Here is a 20,161-nt window from a genome sequence, read left to right as displayed (position 1 = left end):
GCTCTATCTTTGTTGGAGAAAACTGAATTGTAAAGACATGCTTTTAAACATGTTTAGCTTTTTATGTTTTAAAGTAGGTTATGAAATTTTGAGTAATGTCTTACATTTGGATTCCAACTTTTCCTAGAAAAATTGCCAAAGTGTAAATTATTTTTGCTAATTCTTTTGACTTCTTGCATATAGAAGACTCTCCTGTAAAAACTACGCTTGCTGCAAAGCTCTCTGCAAAGAAACAGGCATCTGTATACAAAGACGAAAGTGATGATTTTCAGGTAGAGAAGAAAAGAATTCGACCCTTGGAAACTACACAACAGGTAAACAGTTTATTGGCAGTGAAATAATCCCATATTGCTGAACAAGGTAGTCAAGTATCAATCCAGTTTTTAGTGCTATTAGTAGAGATTAGTTGGGTCCTGTCATAGATGTAAATTAAATGGTAAATTATTGCAACTTCATTTTATATAGTTACTCATTACAATGGAGTTTGTTATTATAGTAGATTATTCACAGTAAGATGTCATTAAAGTAAACCTGCCTGGTGCTTTTTTATATATGAGGAGGAATTTGACAGTAAAATATTTATTTAAGGCTTATGTTGATAATCATTGTCTTTTGGTCTTTGATACAAACTTTTGTGTCATGGATATTTTTGGTATTGATAGTTTAGTATAATGACAAGGTTTGCTTTTAATATTGAATTTTTAACATCAATACATGATAAAAGATGTTTATTTCTAAATATTATTGGAAGACCTGAATTACAAGATATTTTAGATGAAATGTACTTTTCATAAATGAACACTGTTTTCTCATACAGTTTATGGCAGTGAGATTGGGAGGCTGAGATGTCAATAGATTTAGTTACAAATAAAAAAGATGATTATTAATTAATTTAGCATGTTATTTGTCAATAATTTTTAATTGAGTATACTCAAAAAGTGTTTGGCGGTCTTATGCAGTTGACCTATTCTACTAACAAGCTTTATTAATTTCCATAATCAAACTGGTTTTAGAAACGGAATGAATTAGGTTATTTTTGAAAAGGTACCAGTTACAAATGAAGTGTGAATCTGTAGATTTTTTTTTTCCTCCAGCATGTGTACATAGAGTTGGATGTTATGAGGTAGGTCTCAACATATATTTATTCCCTGATTTCCTTGGCTCTCATTTCCTTTTTTGGTAGGAATGGAATTATCAATAGAAATGCTTTCCCCCCTCCCTTACAATTTAAGTAAATAGATTTTTAGCAAGTAGGAAAAAGCAAAGGCCATTTGGAAAGAAAACAAGTGGTGTTTATGAATGAAATTCAGTCAAATGTAATTTTGATTATCAAATATCTAGTAACAGTAATAATGGTAACCAAGTTATTCTGTCATGTAGGGAATTGTGAATATTTACATTAAAATTTCTATTTTGGGATTTTTTTCAATTTAGAATGAAACTTCCATTTTAATTTACTTTTATTTTCCTATTAGATAGGTAATTGGACTTTGGTATAATAGTGTACTTGGTGTCATGCAGTGGGACTATTTTGTGGAAAGATCATTTTAACAATACTATAGTTTTGACAACATTATTAATTAAAGCTACTTTGGTTTGGATTAGAGAGGTATTACTATATTCTATTTTATTTAAGTCTTTTAATAAGGTGCTATTTGTGTTTTAAAAAATCATTTATTGTCAGTCATCTTTTTTTATGCTGAAAACACATATTATAGCTATTTTGACCTTTGAGAAGAACTAGCTTGCTCATACTTTTAGTTTACATTGAAATTCATTTTGTTTCTGTGTTTACAGATTAGAAAACGCCATTGTTTTGAAAAGGAGGTACACCCTTCAGAAGCAAAAGTTGCTTCAGGAAAGACCACGGAACTCAACTCTCCGTTGGGAAAAATGAATTCCTCTTCTCCACAAAATGTATGTATTTATGCCATTGTTCAGTTTAAAGAAAGAAAATGTAGAATTTGCTAAGTCTAGTTTTGAAAAAAGTGGAAAAATAGTATAATGAAAGGAACAGCAAAAAACAACACAGAAGTCCTAAGAGCTATCACACCTGTGCTACTAATGTGTGAGATGGTAAACCCAACCCATCTTTGTGCCCCAGTTTCCTCATTTATAAAATGAGAGAATTGGACTGGAAAGATATCTGAATGTTTTTTTCCTCTTCTACATTCTAATGTTTGTGCACTTCACTAAAATTCTCTGTGCCCTTAGGGCAACAGTTTTCAAGGAATAGTCCAGGGAGCTCTGGAGACTCCTGAGATTTTTCTGGTGGTCTATGAAATCAGAAATATCTTCATAGTAATATTAGATGTCATTTTTTTTTTACTATCTTAATATATGCACTGACAGAAAAAGCAATGATAGGTTAAACTGTTGGTGCTTTAGCTCAATCAGAGCAGCGGCACCATCCTGTATTAGTAGTAATTTTCTTCACCATCATTAATGCAGTTTAAAAAGCCAATTTCACTTAGGTATGTCTTTGATGAAGCAGTAAGAATTACTAATTTCATTAAATCTCAGCCCTTGGGATTTTTAACATTCTGTATGAAGAAATGAGCAGTACTCATGAAACACTTTTGCATATAGGAATAGGGTGGTTGGCTTAGGGAAAAAGCACTTTCAGGATAGTTTGAATTATGAGCTGAGCTAGCCACTTTTTTTTATGGAACATCATTTTTACTGTAAAGAATAATGGGCAGACTAACTGGTAATTCTTGAAAGCAAAGTAAGCCTGATAAAATTTGAGCATTGAAGTGAAAATTAGACTTTTGGAAAACGGTATAAGTTCTTGAAAATACTAAGTGGGGAAACAGACTGTTGGTTATCTTCACAGAAGCCTTACATATATGAGAAGTTATTCAGGAGCATTTAATGGTAAATTGTCAATAATAATATATCTTACATATTTGCCTCTGCCAATGTTTTCTCACTTACCTTGATTTTCCTCATAGACCTTACTATTTGAATTTATTTGTCTACTTGTTTATTACCTTTCTGCCCTGTTAAAATGTAATGTCCAGTTTTTCTCATGTGTATCCCTGGTACTTAGAAAGAGTATATGGCATATATTAGTTACCCAGTGAATACTTGTTAGTAGAATCTTACTGAATTCTTACAATGACTATGGGCAGGTACTATTGTTATTCCCATTTTACAGATAAAAATACTCTGAGAAGTAATTTGCCTAACATCACAAAGCTGACAAATAGGGGAGCTAAATCCTGTGTAAGCAGTCTGATGCTCTGGCAAATGCTCTAACTATTTGTTATATGTGCTTTCCATAATGTCTCTCCACTTACATGTCTTCTTTAGAAAACTGTCTGTGAGATCTTCTGCCCATTTTAAAATCAGATTGCTTGTTCTTTTTCTATTGAATTGTATGAGTTCTTTATATAGTTTGGATGTTAATCCCTTGTTAGACATGATTTCAAATATTTTCTCCCATTTGGTAGGTTGCCTTTTCATTTTGTTGATGGTTTCCTTTGCTGTGCAGAGCCTTTTAGTTTGGTACAGTCCTACTTGTTTATTTTTGCTTTTGTTGCTTTTGCTTTTAGTGTCAGATTCAAAAAAATCATCATTAGGACCTGTGTCAAGGAGCTTAACCATCAAGGTTTTCTTTTAGTTAGGAGTTTTATGATTTCAGATATTATATTCAGGTCTTTAATCCATTTAAGTTATTTTTGTGTATGGTGAGAACATGGTCCAGTTTCACTCTTTTGCATGTTGCTGTCCAGTTTTTCCAATACCATTTATAACATTCCTTAATCCTTTCCAACTAGCTTATTACAAATCACAAAAATATTAAATTCTGAAATAGGTTGTTTCATAAAGAAGTAGAATAAAAATAAATAGCTTCGTAAGATTTAATATTTATTGTATAGCAGCTTTTGGAATTAGTTTATCACCAAACCTTTTGGATGAAGTAAATTTAAAAACGCAGTAATCTAGATCATCTAGACATCTTGAGTAAGGTAAATTGAGGAAGTTGGGCAAATTACATCTCTTTTTAGGACTTGTTCCTATGAATGGGAGGAAAAAGAGTGGGACTAGATTTAATATACCATATATCCCATTTAGCTCTAACACCTCTAAATTCTAAAGATGTTTTTCCTATTTTGATTCTTACAAGATGATATTAGGGAGAACAGTATTTTTTCGAAGAACATTTGCTTGGATTCATAAATTCATTATTTAATTCTCTTATCCCTACAAAGAGATAAAAAAGTTAGAGTCTTCATACAATTAAAATCTGCAGTTATGTTATTTTTTGAAAAACTTTACTTTATGAACTAAATAATAAATTAGTTTAATGATTTGTTTTCCTCTAAATTTGACATCAAAGTCTTTAGGTTTTTCTTTCAAATTTTCTTAGTTTTTATTAAAATCATTGGTTTCCAACCTGTAGATTGAATAGTTCGGTGGTTGTCTTTTTGCTTTCCTACCATTTCTGGTCTCCTCACTGTCTCTTCAAGTCAGAAAGTGGTGTCAGTACCTCCTTTCTTATATGAATTACCTTCCAGTGTCCAGTGCTTGTATGCTTTTCTTAGATCTTTGATTCATTTTTTTCTACTGATAGTTCATATGTTGAAGACCTAGTGGGGCATCAGTCTCCATGTGGTCAAAATGTAGTTAAGAAAAACAGTTTGTTTTAGAAGAAAGTGTTCTCATCCTGATATTTGTTCCACCATTCATAATCATTTTCCCTAGAATTTATTTATATTCTCTTCATCCTTTTAGTAATTCCTCACAATGGTTGAGGTATCTAATAGACACATTCTTATGCTTATTCCTACTTCTCATTTGTTCATTATATAAATGTTAAACATTGTCTATACATTCTTTTTTATTTTGGTATCATTAATCTAAAATTATGTGAGGAACATTATGTTTACTAGACTCCTTCCATCACCAAGTCCCCCCCACAAACCCCATTACAGTCACTGTCTGTCAGCATAGTAAGATGCTATAGAATCACTACTTGTCTTCTCTGTGTTGCACAGCCCTCCCCGTGCCCCCCCACCACATTATACATGCTAATTGTAATACCCCCTTTCTCTTTTCCCCCCCTTATCCCCCCTTTCCCACCAATCCTCCCCAGTCCCTTTCCCTTTGTTGGTCCGTCCTTGGGTTCTGTGAGTCTGGTACTGTTTTGTTCCTTCAGTTTTTGCTTTGCTCTTATACTCCACAGATGAGTGAAATCATTTGGTACTTGTCTTTCTCCGCCTGGCTTACTTCACTGAGCATAATACCCTCTAGGTCCATCCATGTTGTTGCAAATGATAGGACTTGTTTTCTTCTTATGGCTGAACAATATTCTATGTGTATATGTACCACATCTTTATCCATTCCTCTACTGATGGACACTTAGGTTGCTTCCATTTCTTGGCTATTGTAAATAGTACTGTGATAAACATAGGGGTGCATATGTCTTTTTCAAACTGGGCTGCTGCATTCTTAGGGTAAGTTCCTAGGAGTGGAACTCCTGGGTCAAATGGTATTTCTATTTTTAGTTTTTTGAGGAATCTCCATACTGCGTTCCACAATGGTTGAACGAACTTACATTCCCACCAGCAGTGTAGGAGGGTTCCCTGTTCTTCTCAACCTTGCCGACATTTGTTGTTGTTTGTCTTTTGGATGGTGGTGATCCTTACTGATGTGAGGTGATATCTCATTGTGGTTTTAATTTGCATTTCTCTGATGAGTAGCAATGTGGAGCATCTTTTCATGTGTCTGTTGGCCATCTGAATTTCTTCCTTGGAGAAGTGTCTGTTCAGCTCCTCTGACCATTTATCAATTGGATTATTTGCTTTTTGTTTGTTGAGGTGCATGAGCTCTTTATATATTTTGGATGTCTACCCTTTATCAGATCTGTCATTTATGAATATATTGTCCCATACTGTAGGATGCCTTTTTGTTCTATTGGAGGTGTCCTTTCCTGTACAGAAGCTTTTCAGCTTGTTATAGTCGCACTTCTTCATTTTTGCTTTTGTTTTCCTTTCCTGGGGAGATGTGTTCATGAAGAGGTTGCTCATGTTTATGTCCAAGAGATTTTTGCCTATGATTTTTTCTAAGAGTTTTATGGTTTCATGACTTACATTCAGGTCTTTGATACATTTTGAATTTACTTTTGTATATGGGGTTAGACAATGATCCAGTTACATTCTCTTACATGTAGTTGTCCAGTTTTGCCAACACCAGCTGTTGAAGAGGCTGTCATTTCCCCATTATATGTCCATGGCTCCTTTATTATATATTAATTGACGTATATGTTTGGGTTAATGTCTGGAGTCTCTATTCTGTTCTACTGGTCTGTGGGTCTGTTCTTTTGCCGGTACCAAATTGTCTTAATTACTGTGGCTTTGCAGGAGAGCTTGAATTTGGGAAGCAAGATGCCCCCTGCTTTATTCTTCCTTCTCAGGATTGCTTTGGCTATTCGGGGTCTTTTGTGGTTCCATATGAATTTTAAAAGTATTTGTTCCAGTTCGTTGAAGAATGTTGTTGGTATTCTGATAGGCATTGCATTGAATTTGTAGATTGCTTTAGGCAGAATGGCCATTTTGACAATATTAATTCTTCCTAGCCGAGAGCATGAATGAGTTTCCATTTGTTAGTGTCCTCTTTAATTTCTCTTAAGAGTGTCTTATAGTTTTCAGGATATAGGTCTTTTACTTTCTTGGTTAGGTTTATTCCTAGGTATTTTATTCTTTTTGATGCAATTGTGAATGGAATTGTTTTCCTGATTTCTCTTTCTGTTAGTTCATCATTAGTATGTGGAAAGCAGCAGATTTCTGTGTATTAATTTTGTATCCTGCAACTTTGCTGAATTCATATATCAGTTCTAGTAGTTTTGGAATGGAGTCCTTAGGATTTTTTATGTACATTATCATGTCATCTGCAAATAGTGACAGTTTGACTTCTTTACCAGTATGGATGCCTTGTATTTCTTTGTTTTGCCTGATTGCTGTGGCTAGAACCTCCAGTACTATGTTGAATAACAGTGGGGAGAGTGGTATCCCTGTTTTGTTCCCGATCTTAGAGGAAAAGCTTTCAGCTTCTTGCTGTTAAGTATGATGTTGGCTGGTTAGGTCTGTCTCCTTCTCAGGTGTTGTCTCTGTGATCTTTGTCTGCCTCAAATTCTGCCTTTCAATGGCGACAGAGATAGTTTATGGAGCTGACACGAGTGACGGCTGGGAGAACATCCCTTGTTGTTGGTTTCTGGCCCTCCTCTCCTGGGAGAACAGCGAACTCTAGTGGCTTGTGCTGGGCAGCTGCACGCAGACGGGGCTTCTGATTCTAGCAGGGCCGTTATGGAGTTTATCTCCGCTGTGCGCATGGCCTGCCTCAGGCTGCTGCTCCGATATGACGGAGCTGTGTCGGAGGGGAAACGGCCGGGAGGCTGTTTATCTCCGTGAGGGTTCTCTGAGCTGCCCTGCTATCCAGGGGTTTAAAGTGTCCGGAGTTCCCCAGGTTTCCCTGCTGCTGGGGTAAATGTCCCGGGACGCTTCCGTTCAACTGTGAGGTCCCTGTCCCTTTAAGACTTCCAAAAAGCACTCTCTTTTCTTTGTCCCCGGGGCACTGGCTGGAGGGACCCGCTCACAGATCTTACTGTCCTGTTTCCCTAGTTTTAAGCACCCTGCCCATGCACTGTGTCTGCGGTCCGGTGCGTATGGCTAGGGCTGGGTGTTTAGCATTCCTGGGCTCCCTCTCCCTCCCCGCTCCAACTCCTCTCCTCCCGCCGGGAGCTGGGGTGTGGGGTGCTCGGGTCCCGCCAGGCCGCAGCTTGTATCTTACCCCCTTCGCGAGGCGCTGGGTTTTCGCAGGTGTAGATGTAGTCTGGCTGTTGTCCTGTGTCTTCTGGTCTCTCTTTTAGGACGAGTTGTCTTTGTTATGTTTTCAAAAGTATATGTGGTTTTGGGAGGAGATTTCCGCTGCTCTACTCATGCTGCCATCTTGGCTCCGCCCCCCAAGGTGAGTCTCTTGTAAGCAGCATATAGATGGGTCTTGCTTTTTTATCCATTCTATTACTCTGTGTCTTTTGATTGGTGCATTCAGTCCATTTACATTTAGGGTGATTATTGAGAGATAAGTACTTATTGCCATTGTAGGCTTTAGATTCGTGATTACCAAAGGTTCAAGGGTAGCTTCTTTACTATCAAGCCGTCTAACTTAACTCTCTTAGTAAGCTATTATAAACACAGTCTTATGATTCTTTATTTTTCTCCCTTCTTATTCCTCCTCCTCCATTCTTTATATGTTAGGTGTTTTATTCTGTACTCTTTTGTGTTTCCTTTGACTGCTTTTGTGAGTAGTTGATTTTATTTTTTGCCTTTAGTTAGTATTTGGTTGGTCTGCTTTCTTTGATGTGATTTTATTTTGATTTTCTTTGTTGACATCTGTTTAGCCTTAGGAGTGCTTCAATCTAGAGCAGTCCGTTTAAAATATCCTGTAGAGGTAGGTGGTTTGTGGGAGGCAAATTCCCTGAACTTTTGCTTGTCTGGGAATTGTTTAATTTGTCCTTCATATTTAAATGATAATCATGCTGGATACAGTATTCTTGGTTCAAGGCCCTTCTGTTTCATTGCATTAAATATATCATGCCATTCTCTTCTGGCCTGTAAGGTTTCTGTTGAGAAGTCTGATGATAGCTTGATGGGTTTTCCTTTGCAGGTGACCTTTCTTCTCTCTCTGGCTGCCTTTAATACTCTATCCTTGTCTTTGATCTTTGCCATTTTAATTATTATACATCTTGGTGTTGTCCTCCTTGGGTCCCTTGTGTTGGGAGATCTCTGGGCTTCCATGGTCTGAGAGACTATTTCCTCCCCTAGTTTGGGTAAGTTTTCATCAATTATTTCTTCAAAGACACTTTCTATCCCTTTTTCTCTCTCTAGTTCTTCTGGTAGTCCTATAATGCGAATATTGTTCTGTTTGGATTGGTTACACAGTTCTCTTGATATTCTTTCATTCCTGGAGATCCTTTTCTCTCTCTCTGCCTCAGCTTCTCTGTATTCCTGTTCTCTGATTTCTCTTCCATTTTCTATAAATTTTTGTCAAAATAATTAATATTCTTTGATTTAGTGTAGCAGTAGCATTTATTATTTTAATTCATTATGTTTGCCTAGTGTGTTGAAGAGACATGAGTCCAGCAGAGTGCGCTGTTGACTTTTAGATAGTGTTGATGTTGGGCAAAACCTTGGGCTATTTTTCTTATTTTTCTTACTCGTGGGTGCTTGCTTTTTTTTTCTTTTCTGTCTTGGTTTCTCTCCTCTCTTTCCCAACCTCTCTCCCCCTCCAGTATTTAAGATATTCTCTAAGATCTCAGGAGAAAAACACTATTTTTCTCTGAAAAGTATTTTACAGGTCATTTTCTCATAGTATTAATTTACTTTTATTTAGCATAACTGTCGTATAGTGATATGATGCTTACTATGTGTCAGAAACTGTTCTAAGCACTCTAGAAATATTAACTCAACTGGTAAACCCAGTTCATGTCAGTTAATGCTTATTGCAAGTTCTTATAACTTTTCTGTGGATTTCACAATTTTTCCAAAAAATAAACCCAGAAGAATTTAACTCAATCCCCATAATAACCCTATGAGAAAAGAATTAATATTTTCCCTAATGACAGAGGAGGAAGCTGAGGCATAGAGCATTTAAGTAGCTTGTTCATGTCACAAAACTAATGTCTGGAGGCTGGTTTTAAACTCAAGCAGTCTGGCTCTAGAACCACCTCACTATTCTGCCTTTGAATAAACTCTTCCAGATGACCTTTGGATGAAAGATATTTCATTTTGTACTGTTATAGGTCATTTGTAGTGCCATATAGATAATTCATGTACCATTAGTTCCTTTTTTAGTCTCTTTCAACACCTTTTCTTCTCTGTACAGTGCTTACTGAAATTTATAATCACTTATTTATTTGTATGTTTAACTGTTTTATTTGCTTCTTTGCCCGGTTGTCTGTAAGGGCAAGTGTGATGTCTTTCTTGTTCACTTTTATTATAACCAGCATCTGGCACAGGACCTGTACTTTGTAGTTACTCCGATATTTGTTGAATAAATGAATGAAAAATGGCCAAAGTTAAGGAAGTGCACAATTTACCACTATTTCTTGTGGCTTACAATTTTATTCAGATTCATATACTTAAGAAGGTATGACAGTATTGTTAAATAGAGGGGACTTAAAGCAGGTCGATATTTTTTTTTCTTCTTCTGCAGTGCATTTTGTTTGCAGTTTTTTATGAACTAGCAAACAAAAATAAAAGATTAAATAATGATTTCAGGGGCGAAGAGGTAAGTTGGTGCTTATTATAAAGAAAATATTAGAAACAACCTTTGATTTCTGTAACTACTTTAGGAAGAAGTTGTTAAATAACATTACCAACTAGTTGAAGTATAATGTATTTGAGACAGCAAAATTTTTGAAACTTATTGCATGCCAGACACTTAAAAACAATAACCTGTATTTCCTAAAGAATTAATAGTAATAATGACATAGTAATAGCTTTTTAGAATATATACTTGTGCCAGGCAATTGATATATTATCTCATTTAGTCCTTATATCATCAGCACTGTGAAGAAAATGGAGCAGATATTAATTTCATTTTACAGGTAAAAAATTGAACCCCAGATATAATAGATTATTTGACTGTGGTCATGCTGCAGGTAAATGGTGGAACCATGATTTAAGCTTAGTTCTATAATAGATTATAAAAGGGGGAAAGGAGAGAAAAGGAATAGTGGTGAAAAATTTTTCTTGTTGACTGATGAGGGAAAAACAAAGTTACTGTCTAAGAGAAAGAAGTTTTTATTATTCAATATACCCGGTATCAAAATACCTTATTTATTTATTTAATTGAAATATAGTTGTTATACAGTATTATATTGGTTTCACATATAGAACATAGTGATTCAACAGTTAAATACATTATTAAACCCTTCCTGTATATTTACTATCTGTCAACAATACAAAGATGTTACAGAACTATTGACTATTTTCTCTGTGCTGTACTTTCATCCTCATGACTATATTATGATTGAGAAGATGTGGCTGTTGATCCCCTTCATCTATTTCGCCTGTCCACCCTAACCCCTCCCCCATGGTAACCACCAGTCACTTCTTAGTTTCTATGAGTGTACTATTTTGTTCATTTTGTTTTGTGTTGTTTATAGATAACACATGTGATACCATACAGTATTTCACCTGACTTATTTCACTTAGCATAATACCCTCTAGGTCCATCCATTTTATCACAAATGGCAGGATTTCTTTCTTTTTTGTGGCTGAATAATCCATTGTGTATGTGTACCATATCTTCTTTATCCATTCATCTATTGATGAACACTTTGGTTGCTTCCATATCTTGGCTATTGTAAATAATGCAATGACAAACATAAGTGCATGTTTTTTCTAATCAGGGATTTTGTTTTCACTGGGTAAATTCCTAGAAGTGGAGTTACTAGGTTATATGGTATTTCTATTTTTAGTTTTGTGAGAAACTGCCATACTGCTTTCTACAGTGGCTGCACCAATTTACATTACCATCAACAGTGTAGGAGGTTTCCCTTTTCTTCACATCCTTGCTAACACATGTTATTTCTTCTGTTTTGGATAGTGGCCATTCTGAATGGTATCAGGTGATATCTCATTGTGGTGTTGGTTTGCATTTCCCCAGTGATTAGCTATGTGGAGCATCTATTCATGTGCCTGTTGTATTTCTTCTGAATCTGTATTTCTTCTTTGGGAAAATGTCTGTTTAGGTCTGCTGCCCATTTTTAATCAGGTTATTTGGTTTTTTTTTGGTGTTTAGGTGTATGAGTTCATTATATATTTTGGATGTTAACCCTTATTGGATAAATCATTTATGAATATATTCTCCCAAATTATAGATTGCCTTTTTGTTTTGTTGATGGCATCCTTTTCTGTACAGAAGTTTTTAGTGTGATTCAGTTCCACCTGTTTATTTTTGCTTTTGTTTCCCTTGCCCAGGGAGACATATATGCAGAGAAAAATTGCTTGTGCTTATGTTCAAGAGATTTTTGCCTGTGTTTTCTTTTACGAGTTTTATGGTTCCATGTCTTACATTTAGGTCTTTAATCCATTTCTAGTTCACTTTTGTGTCTGGATTTAGACAGTAGTCCAGTTTCATTCTCTTGCATGTACTGTCCAGTCTTCCCCACACTGGTTATTGAAGAGACTTGTTATTTACTGTCAGTTATATTTAAGGTAATTATTGATATGTATGTACTTATCGCCATTTTATTAATTTTTTTATGATTATTGTAGTTCCTATCTGTTCCTTTCTTTCTCTTTTATACTCTTTTCTTGTTGGTTCTGATGGTTTTCTTTAGTGTTATGCTTGGATTCCTGTTTTTAAATTTTTTGTGTATATCTATTATAGACTTTAGATTTGAGGTTACCATAAGATTCATAGATAGTTTACTAAATATATAACAGTCTATATTAATGTAATGGTCACTGTTTCAAACACAATCAAAAAGTCCAACTTTTTAATTCTTATTCCTCTTCCATACTTTACTTATAAGATGTCATAGTCTTTACCTTTTGTGTGTCCCTTGACTGATTTTGTATATAGTTGATTTTACTAATTTTTTTTTAACTTCATATTTGCTTATTAGTAGGTACTTGGTCAACTACTTTTACTGTAGGTTTATTTTCACTGATGAAAAATATTTAGACTTAAGAACATTTCCATCTACAGAAGCACCTTTAACATATCTTCCTAAAAAGCTGATTTAATGGTTGTGAATTCTTTTAACCTTTTTTTTTTATATCTGGGAAACTTCTAATCTCTCCTTCAATTCTGAATGATAACCTTGCTGGGTAGAGGATTCTTGGTTGTAAGTTCTTCCCTTTCAACACATTAAATATTTCCTGCCACTCCCTTCTGGCCTGCCAAGTTTCTGGTGAGAAATATCTGCTTACAGCCTTGTGGAGTTTCCCTTATAGGTAGCTGTCTGCTTCTCTCTTGCTGCTTTAAGATTCTCTTTTTATTATTAATCTTTGCCTTTCTAATTTCTATATGTCTTGGTGTTGTCTTCCTGGGGTTTCTCTCAGGGATTCTCTCTGCTTCTGGGACCTGGGTGTCTATTTCCTTCCCCGACTGGGGAAAGTTTCAGCTGTAATGTCTTCAAAGAGACTTTCTACTCTGTCTCTTCTCTTTCTGGGACATCTATTATGTGAATATTGTTTTGTTTGGAGTTGTCACACAGCTCTCTTAGCATCTTCTCATTTTTAGAAATTCTTTTTTCTCTCTGTTCCTCAGCTTGATTACTTTCCTGTTCTCTGTCTTGTATCACATTGATTCCTGTCTCTCCTTCCAGCAACCTACTAGTCATTCTCTCCTTTGTATTTTTCATTTCAGTTACTATCTTCTTCAGCTCTGACTGGCTTTTTTTCATATTTTCTATTTCTTAGTTGAAGTTCATGCTAAGATCATCAATCATCATAATTATCACCATAATTATATAAATATCATTAAAAACTGAGCTAAGTATTGTACTATGATTATAACTCTTTCCACCAACCAAGTTTTGTTTTTTCTGCTGTTGATATTTGTCTTGTCTTGTTATTTGCTTAGTTTTCTATTTAACTATATCTCTTTTTTCCCAAACTTTGATAGAACTTAAAATCTGTCAACTCATTCAATTGCATCAAGGCAATAGTGTCCATATTTTTAGACTCTCAGTATGTAGTGGGAATAAAGAAAAATACTTTTTGATATCAAATTATATACATTTTAATATCTTTTTTTAATACAAAAGCATTGTATTTGTTAGTGGAAATTTAGAAACCACCAAAATATATACTTAAATTATTAACATTAATCTTTAATTCAACCATTACTTCGGTATCAACCCCTGATATTTTGCTTGCTATCTGCTTTATATAGTTACCCACATATATAGTTACCCATTGCTGTGTAACAAACCAACCATTTGTTTAGCTCACTACTGTGGGGATGAGCAATTTAGGCTGGGCTCAGCTGGGCATTTTTCTGCTGATCTCAGCTGGGCATTTCTTCTGTTGATCTCAGCTGGGCCATTCATGCATCTGGTCAGCTGCAGGTCAGCAGGGTGGCTCTCCTTCAGGGGTGGGTTGGCAGTTATCTGGGACCCTGGGGTGTGTATTTCTCATCATCTGGCAGGCTAATCTCAGTGTATAAGTGGTGGCTCCAGGGTTCCAAGAGCACCAAGAAAGTGAAACCCAATGTGCAGATATCTTTTGAGCCTTTGTTTGTGTCACATTTGCTAAATGTCTCAGTCACCAAAGCAAGTCACATGACCAAACCCAGATTCAAGGGGTAGAGTTCACCTCTTGGTGAGAAGACCTACAAAGGGATGCTGTAAAGAGGCTTACATACTGAGATAGGAAGAATTTGTGGCCTGTCTTGTTATGTATGTATAATCTGCATTATGCATATGCTTTTTTTAAATGAAATTTTGATTATAGTGTATGTAGCTTATAGTTTTCACCTAATTTATCATGGTTATAGAAAAGGCTTTCAAAATTCCATATCTTAACTGATCTAGTTGATACATACTTTTTTTGATCTAACCTTTTTTTCTATGCCAGGAGCTGGCAAACCATAATCCATTGGATGAATAGTGCATGTTGCCTATTTGTGTAAATTTGGGGGAACAAGTTCACATCCATTCACATATTGTCTATGGCTGCTTTTGTGCCACAATGATAGAGTTGAGTAGTTGCGACATGTATTATATGGCTAATATTTACTCTCTGGTTCTTTAAAGTTTACCTGCTCTTGTCCTATGCTATTTTAATCTTGGTAAGTGAGGCCAGGTAGTTAGTGGGATTAGTGCAAATCTCTTGCTTTAATCTGCACATTTACCTAAGGGCAGGATGATAGAATGGATGAGTAATTGCTAGAGTGAGTTTCCTTCAGCTCCAATAATTATGATTTTTTGAGAGCTTGTAGAAAACATAATAGTGATCTCTATAGTGGAAATGGAAAGGATAATTCTCAAAAATATCAAATCTATGTCATGTTAAGTGCACTTGATGAATGTTTCAGAAAGTTGAATTATGTTTCTTGACATGTAGAAATACTTAATGAAATATATATAGCAATCTAACTGGCATGTGTACATAATGTAATGATAGCACAGTCTACTGCTGTTGCCATATAGAAGCTTTTCACTCATGGATAGTGGGTGAAGAGATTACCTTAGAAAACTACTTTGCTAATTGATCAGTTGTCTAGCCAGTAGAGTTATTTTAGGTTTTTACGATTTTGACATAGTTAGAAAATTATACAAAAACTGGAAATACAAATATCTTTTTTTCCTTGAACCATTAAAAGTAAGTTGTTGACCTGATGCTCCATCACCCTGGAATACGTTAATATCTATTTCCTACAAACAGAGACATTCTGTGTAATTATAATATAACATAAAAATCAGGAAATTAGTATTATCTAATACTCAGAACCAGTTCAGATTTTGCCAGTTGTCTCGATAGAGCCTTTATGGCCAAAGGATCCAGTTCAGAATCAATCATTGCTTTTAGTTGTCATTTGCTGTCTTCTTAAGTCTTGAGTCATTCCTCACTCTTTCCTTGACTTTCATGACCTTGGCACTTCAGAGTATTATAGATTTTCTAGAATCTCTCTCAGTTTTGGGTTTTATCATAATTAGTTTAAGGTTACATAACTTAGCAAGAATGTCACATAAGTGATGCTGCATTTTTACCCACTGCATCCTTATAGGATGCATATGATTTCATTTGTCTCATTACTGATGATTATTTTGATAATTTGATTTCTGCTAGGCATTACAGTAAAGTTATCTTTTACCCTTTATAATTAAAGAGGACTTTGTGGGAAGGAGCTCTGAAACTCTATAAATAGCATGTCCTTGTCAGAGATTCAATTTATTCATTTTATTTATATCTTTATGGACTTATGATTTCCCATTTTATTCAGTGGGTGATAATCCATTTTTTTATGATTTATTTAAATGTGCAAGTGGAAGTTCAAATAGGTTACTTGTGACTTTCTGACATGTATCCATCATTCTTGGAGCACTTTGTTACTTTCTGGCACAAAATGTTTCAGGCTCATCATTTGTCTTTTCCCTTCCCCAGTGCTGAATTCAGCCATTCTTCTAAGAGTCCTGGTTTGTCTTAGTGGGAAATATTTAGAAGCCAAAATCTGGGTATTAGCTTTGCTCATTATTGTTGGGATTGCTGTTCTAGGACCTTTCAACAGTATATGTAGGCAATATATGTATATATACATATACATGTAGGTTTCTATATTTTTATTTTTCTCTATACATTGAAGATTATGTATTCACACTAATACATTCAATTCCAATTCAGTACCAGAGGGTTCATTCTAGTTTTCTTCCATTTCATATTTTTAACTAATAAGCCTTTTCCCAGTTTTTCAAAAAAGATAAAAATAGAATCAGTATATGATCCAGCAATTCCAAAAAATACATCCAAAATAATTGAAAGCAGTACTGAGACATATACTTATTCACCAAGGTTCATAACAGCATTATTCACAATAGCCGAAAGGTGGAAACAAAAGGTAGAAACAAAATTCAGCCAAAAGCCTAAGTGTTCATTGACCGATGAATGGAAAGACAAATGTGGTATATACATAGAGTGGAATATTTGGCCTTAAAAAGGAAGGAAATTCTGACACATGCTACAACATAGATTAACCTTGAAGAGATTACGTTAAAGGAAATGAGTCAGTCAAAAAAGAATAAATACTATATGATTCTGCTTATAATTTCCTTTTCTAGCTATAAGGGAAGATGAATTCATTTTTATATATGGACCATGTAACCTGCAACCTTGCTAAATTACTTTTTGGTTCTAGTTAATATTTTTGGAGGTTTTGTAGGACTTTCTAAGTACACAGTTATATGTTTACATTCTCTAGTAACATTGTTTTAATTTTATAGTGTTTGGCTTTTAATATATTTTCTTGCCTTATTGCAGTAGCTAGGATATGCAGTACAAAGTTGAAGTGGAGTGGTGAGAGAGGTTATCCTTTCCTTGTCTACAACTTTGGGGGGAAACATTCTAACCATTAAGCAAGAGATTTGCCATAGATGTTTTGTATACACCCTTTATCAGGTTGAGGCAGTTTCCTGCTATTTCTAGTTTGCTGGAAGTTTTTATAATGAATGGATGTTGAATTTTGTATTTCAGATTTTATTATATCTACTGATAGGATCGTCTGGTTTTTCTCCCATGTCCAATTGATACGGTGACTTATATTGACTGGTTTCTGGATGTTGACACAACCTCATATTCCTGGGATAAAATCCACTTGGTCATGGTGTAAGACCCTTTTTATGTGTGGTTGGGTTTGATTTGTTACATTGTGTAAGGCTTTTTTACACAATGTATATAAGGATATTGGTCTTTAGTTTTCTTTTTTTTTTTTTTTTGTTATCATTAATCTACAATTACATGAAGAACATTATGTTTACTAGGCTCTCCCCTTCACCAAGTCCCCCCCATGTACCCCTTCACAGTCACTATCCATCAGCGTAGTAAGATGCTGTAAAATCACTACTTGTCTTCTCTGTGTTGCACAGCCCTCCCTGTGCCCCCCTCCCATGCTAATCATAATGCCCCTTTTCTTCTTCCCCGCCCTTATCCCTCCCTTCCCACCCATCGTCCCCAGTCCCTTTCCCTTTGGTAACTATTAGTCCATTCTTGGGTTCTGTGATTCTGCTGCTGTTCTGTGTTCCTTCAGTTTTCCTTTGATCTTATACTCCACATATGAGTGAAATCATTAACAAGTAACAATATTTTGCCATTTTACCTCCTCTATTTGTTATATTTACCCTCTGCCAGGTTTTTATTTTCTTTTTAGTGTGGGGAATTGTTGGACCAAAGAGTGAGGTACTGGAATATTTTAAAACAACTATCAGACATCATGTCTTTTTAACTCATAAATAATTAAGTATAAATTTCTAACAGATAAAGACTTTTTAAAGACATAGCGATGACATTTTTTTTACTGAGGTATAAGTGATATACAATCTTATAAAGATTTCACATAAACAACATTGTGTTCACTACATTCATCCTTATTGTCGAGTTCCCCCCCACACCCCACCAGTCACTGTCCATCAGCATAACAAGATGGTGCAGAGTCACTACTGCTCTTTTCTGTGCCATACTGTCTTCCTGATATGAATCCCAAAAAAATAATGTGTTGTGTGCCAATCATAATGCCCTTGAGTCACCTTCTCCCTCTCTCCCTACCCACACTCCTCAACCCCTCCCCTTTGGTAACCAGTAGTCCCTTCTTGGAGTCTGTGAGTCAGCTGCTGTTTTGTTCCTTCAGTTTTGCTTTGTTGTTATACTCCACAAATGTGTGAAATCATTTTACTTGTCTTTCTCCGCCTGGCTTATTTCACTGAGCATAATACCCTCTAACTCCATTCATGTTGTCACAAAGGGTAGGATTTGTTTTTCTTCTTATGACTGAATAATATTCCATTGTGTATATGTACCACTTCTTCTTTATCCATTCATCTACTGATGGATACTTAGGTTGCTTCTTTATCTTGGCTATTGTAAATAGTGCTGTGATCAACATACGGGTGCATATGTCTTTTTGAATCTGTGGTCTTGTTTTCTTTGGGTAAATTCCTAGGAGTGGAATTCCTGGGTCAAATAGTATTTCTATTTTTAGTTTTTTGAGGAACCTCCATATTGCTTTCCACAATGGTTGAACTAATTTACATTTCCACCAGCAGTATAGGAGGGTTCCCCTTTCTCTGCATCCTCGCCAGCATTTGTTGTTCCTTGTCTGTTGGCCATCCTAACTTGTGTGAGGTGATATCTCATTGGTTTTAATTTGCATTTCCCTGATAATTAACAATGTGGAGAACCTTTTCATGTGCCTATTGGCCATCTGATTTTCTTTGGAGAGGTGTCAATTCATGTCCTCTGCTCATTTTTTTAATTGGTTGTTTGCTTTCTGGGTGTTGAGGTATAATGGTTCTTTATATAGTTTGGATGTTAACCCTTTGTTGGATGTGTCATTTACAAATATATTCTCCCATACGATAGACTGCCTTTTGGTTCTACTGATGGTGTCCTTTGCTTTCAGAAGCTTTTAGTTTGATGTAGTCCCATTTGTTCATTTTGCTTTTGTGTCCCTTGCCTGAGGAGATATGTTCAGAAAACTGTTGCTCATGTTTACATTCAATAGATTTTTGCCTATGTTTTCTTCTCTGAGATTTATGGTTTCATGACTTACATTCAAGTCTTTGACCCATTTCGAGTTTACTTTTGCTTATGGAGTTAGACAATAATTCAGTTTCATTCTCTTACATGTAGCTGCCCAGTTTTGCCAACACCAGCTGTTGAAGAGGCTGTCATTTCCCCATTGTATATCCATGGCTCCTTTATTGTATATTAATTGACCATTTATGTTTGTGTTTATATCTGGGCTCTGTATTCTCTTCCATTGATCTATGGGTCTGTCCTTGTGCCAGTACCAAATTGTCTTGATTACTGTGGCTTTGTAGTAGGGCTTGAAGTCGTGGAGCATAAACCCTCCAACTTAATTCTTCCTTCTGAGGATTACTTTGGCTATTTGGGGTCATTTGTGGTTCCATATGAATTTTAGAACTGTTTGTGCTCATTTATTGAAGAATGCTGTTGGTATTTTGATAGGGATTGCATTGAATCTGTAGATTGCTTTAGGCAGGATGGCTATTTTGACAATATTAATTCTTCCTATCCATGAGCACAGGATGTATTTCCATTTATTGGTGTCTTCTTTAATTTCTATCATGAGTGTCCTGTAGTTCTCTGGATATAGGTCTTTCACTTCCTTGGTTAGGTTTATTCCTAGGTATTTTATTATTTTTGATGCAATTGTGAATGGAATTGTTTTCCTGATTTCTCTTTCTGGTGCTTTATCATTAGTATATAGGAATATAACAGATTTCTGTGTATTAATTTTGTATCCTGCAACTTTGCTCAATTCGGTTATTAGTTGTAGTAGTATTGGGGAGGATTCTTTAGAGTTTTTTATGCACAATTCATGTCATCTGCAAATAGTGACAGTTTAACTTCTTCCTTACCCATCTGGATGCCTTTTATTTCTTTGTGTTGTCTGATTGCCGTGACTA

At 35.4% G+C, this 20,161-nt stretch overlaps 1 protein-coding gene across 2 annotated transcripts in view; it reads left to right on the top strand.

Moving 5' to 3' along the window:
* BRIP1 (BRCA1 interacting DNA helicase 1) overlaps positions 1-20,161 on the top strand; it is a 185,545-nt gene that overhangs the window by 15,904 nt on the left and 149,480 nt on the right. For both annotated transcript variants that reach the window (XM_037004066.2, XM_073235313.1), the window contains 2 exons: positions 184-314; positions 1,798-1,917. In XM_037004066.2, the coding sequence (XP_036859961.1) occupies positions 184-314; positions 1,798-1,917 (251 nt within the window). The remainder of the gene's footprint in view (positions 1-183; positions 315-1,797; positions 1,918-20,161) is intronic.

This window comes from Manis javanica, chromosome 4 (genome assembly GCF_040802235.1).
Source record: "Manis javanica isolate MJ-LG chromosome 4, MJ_LKY, whole genome shotgun sequence".
Taxonomy (NCBI): Eukaryota; Metazoa; Chordata; class Mammalia; order Pholidota; family Manidae; genus Manis; species Manis javanica.
This window is presented reverse-complemented; position numbering and strand designations above follow the sequence as displayed.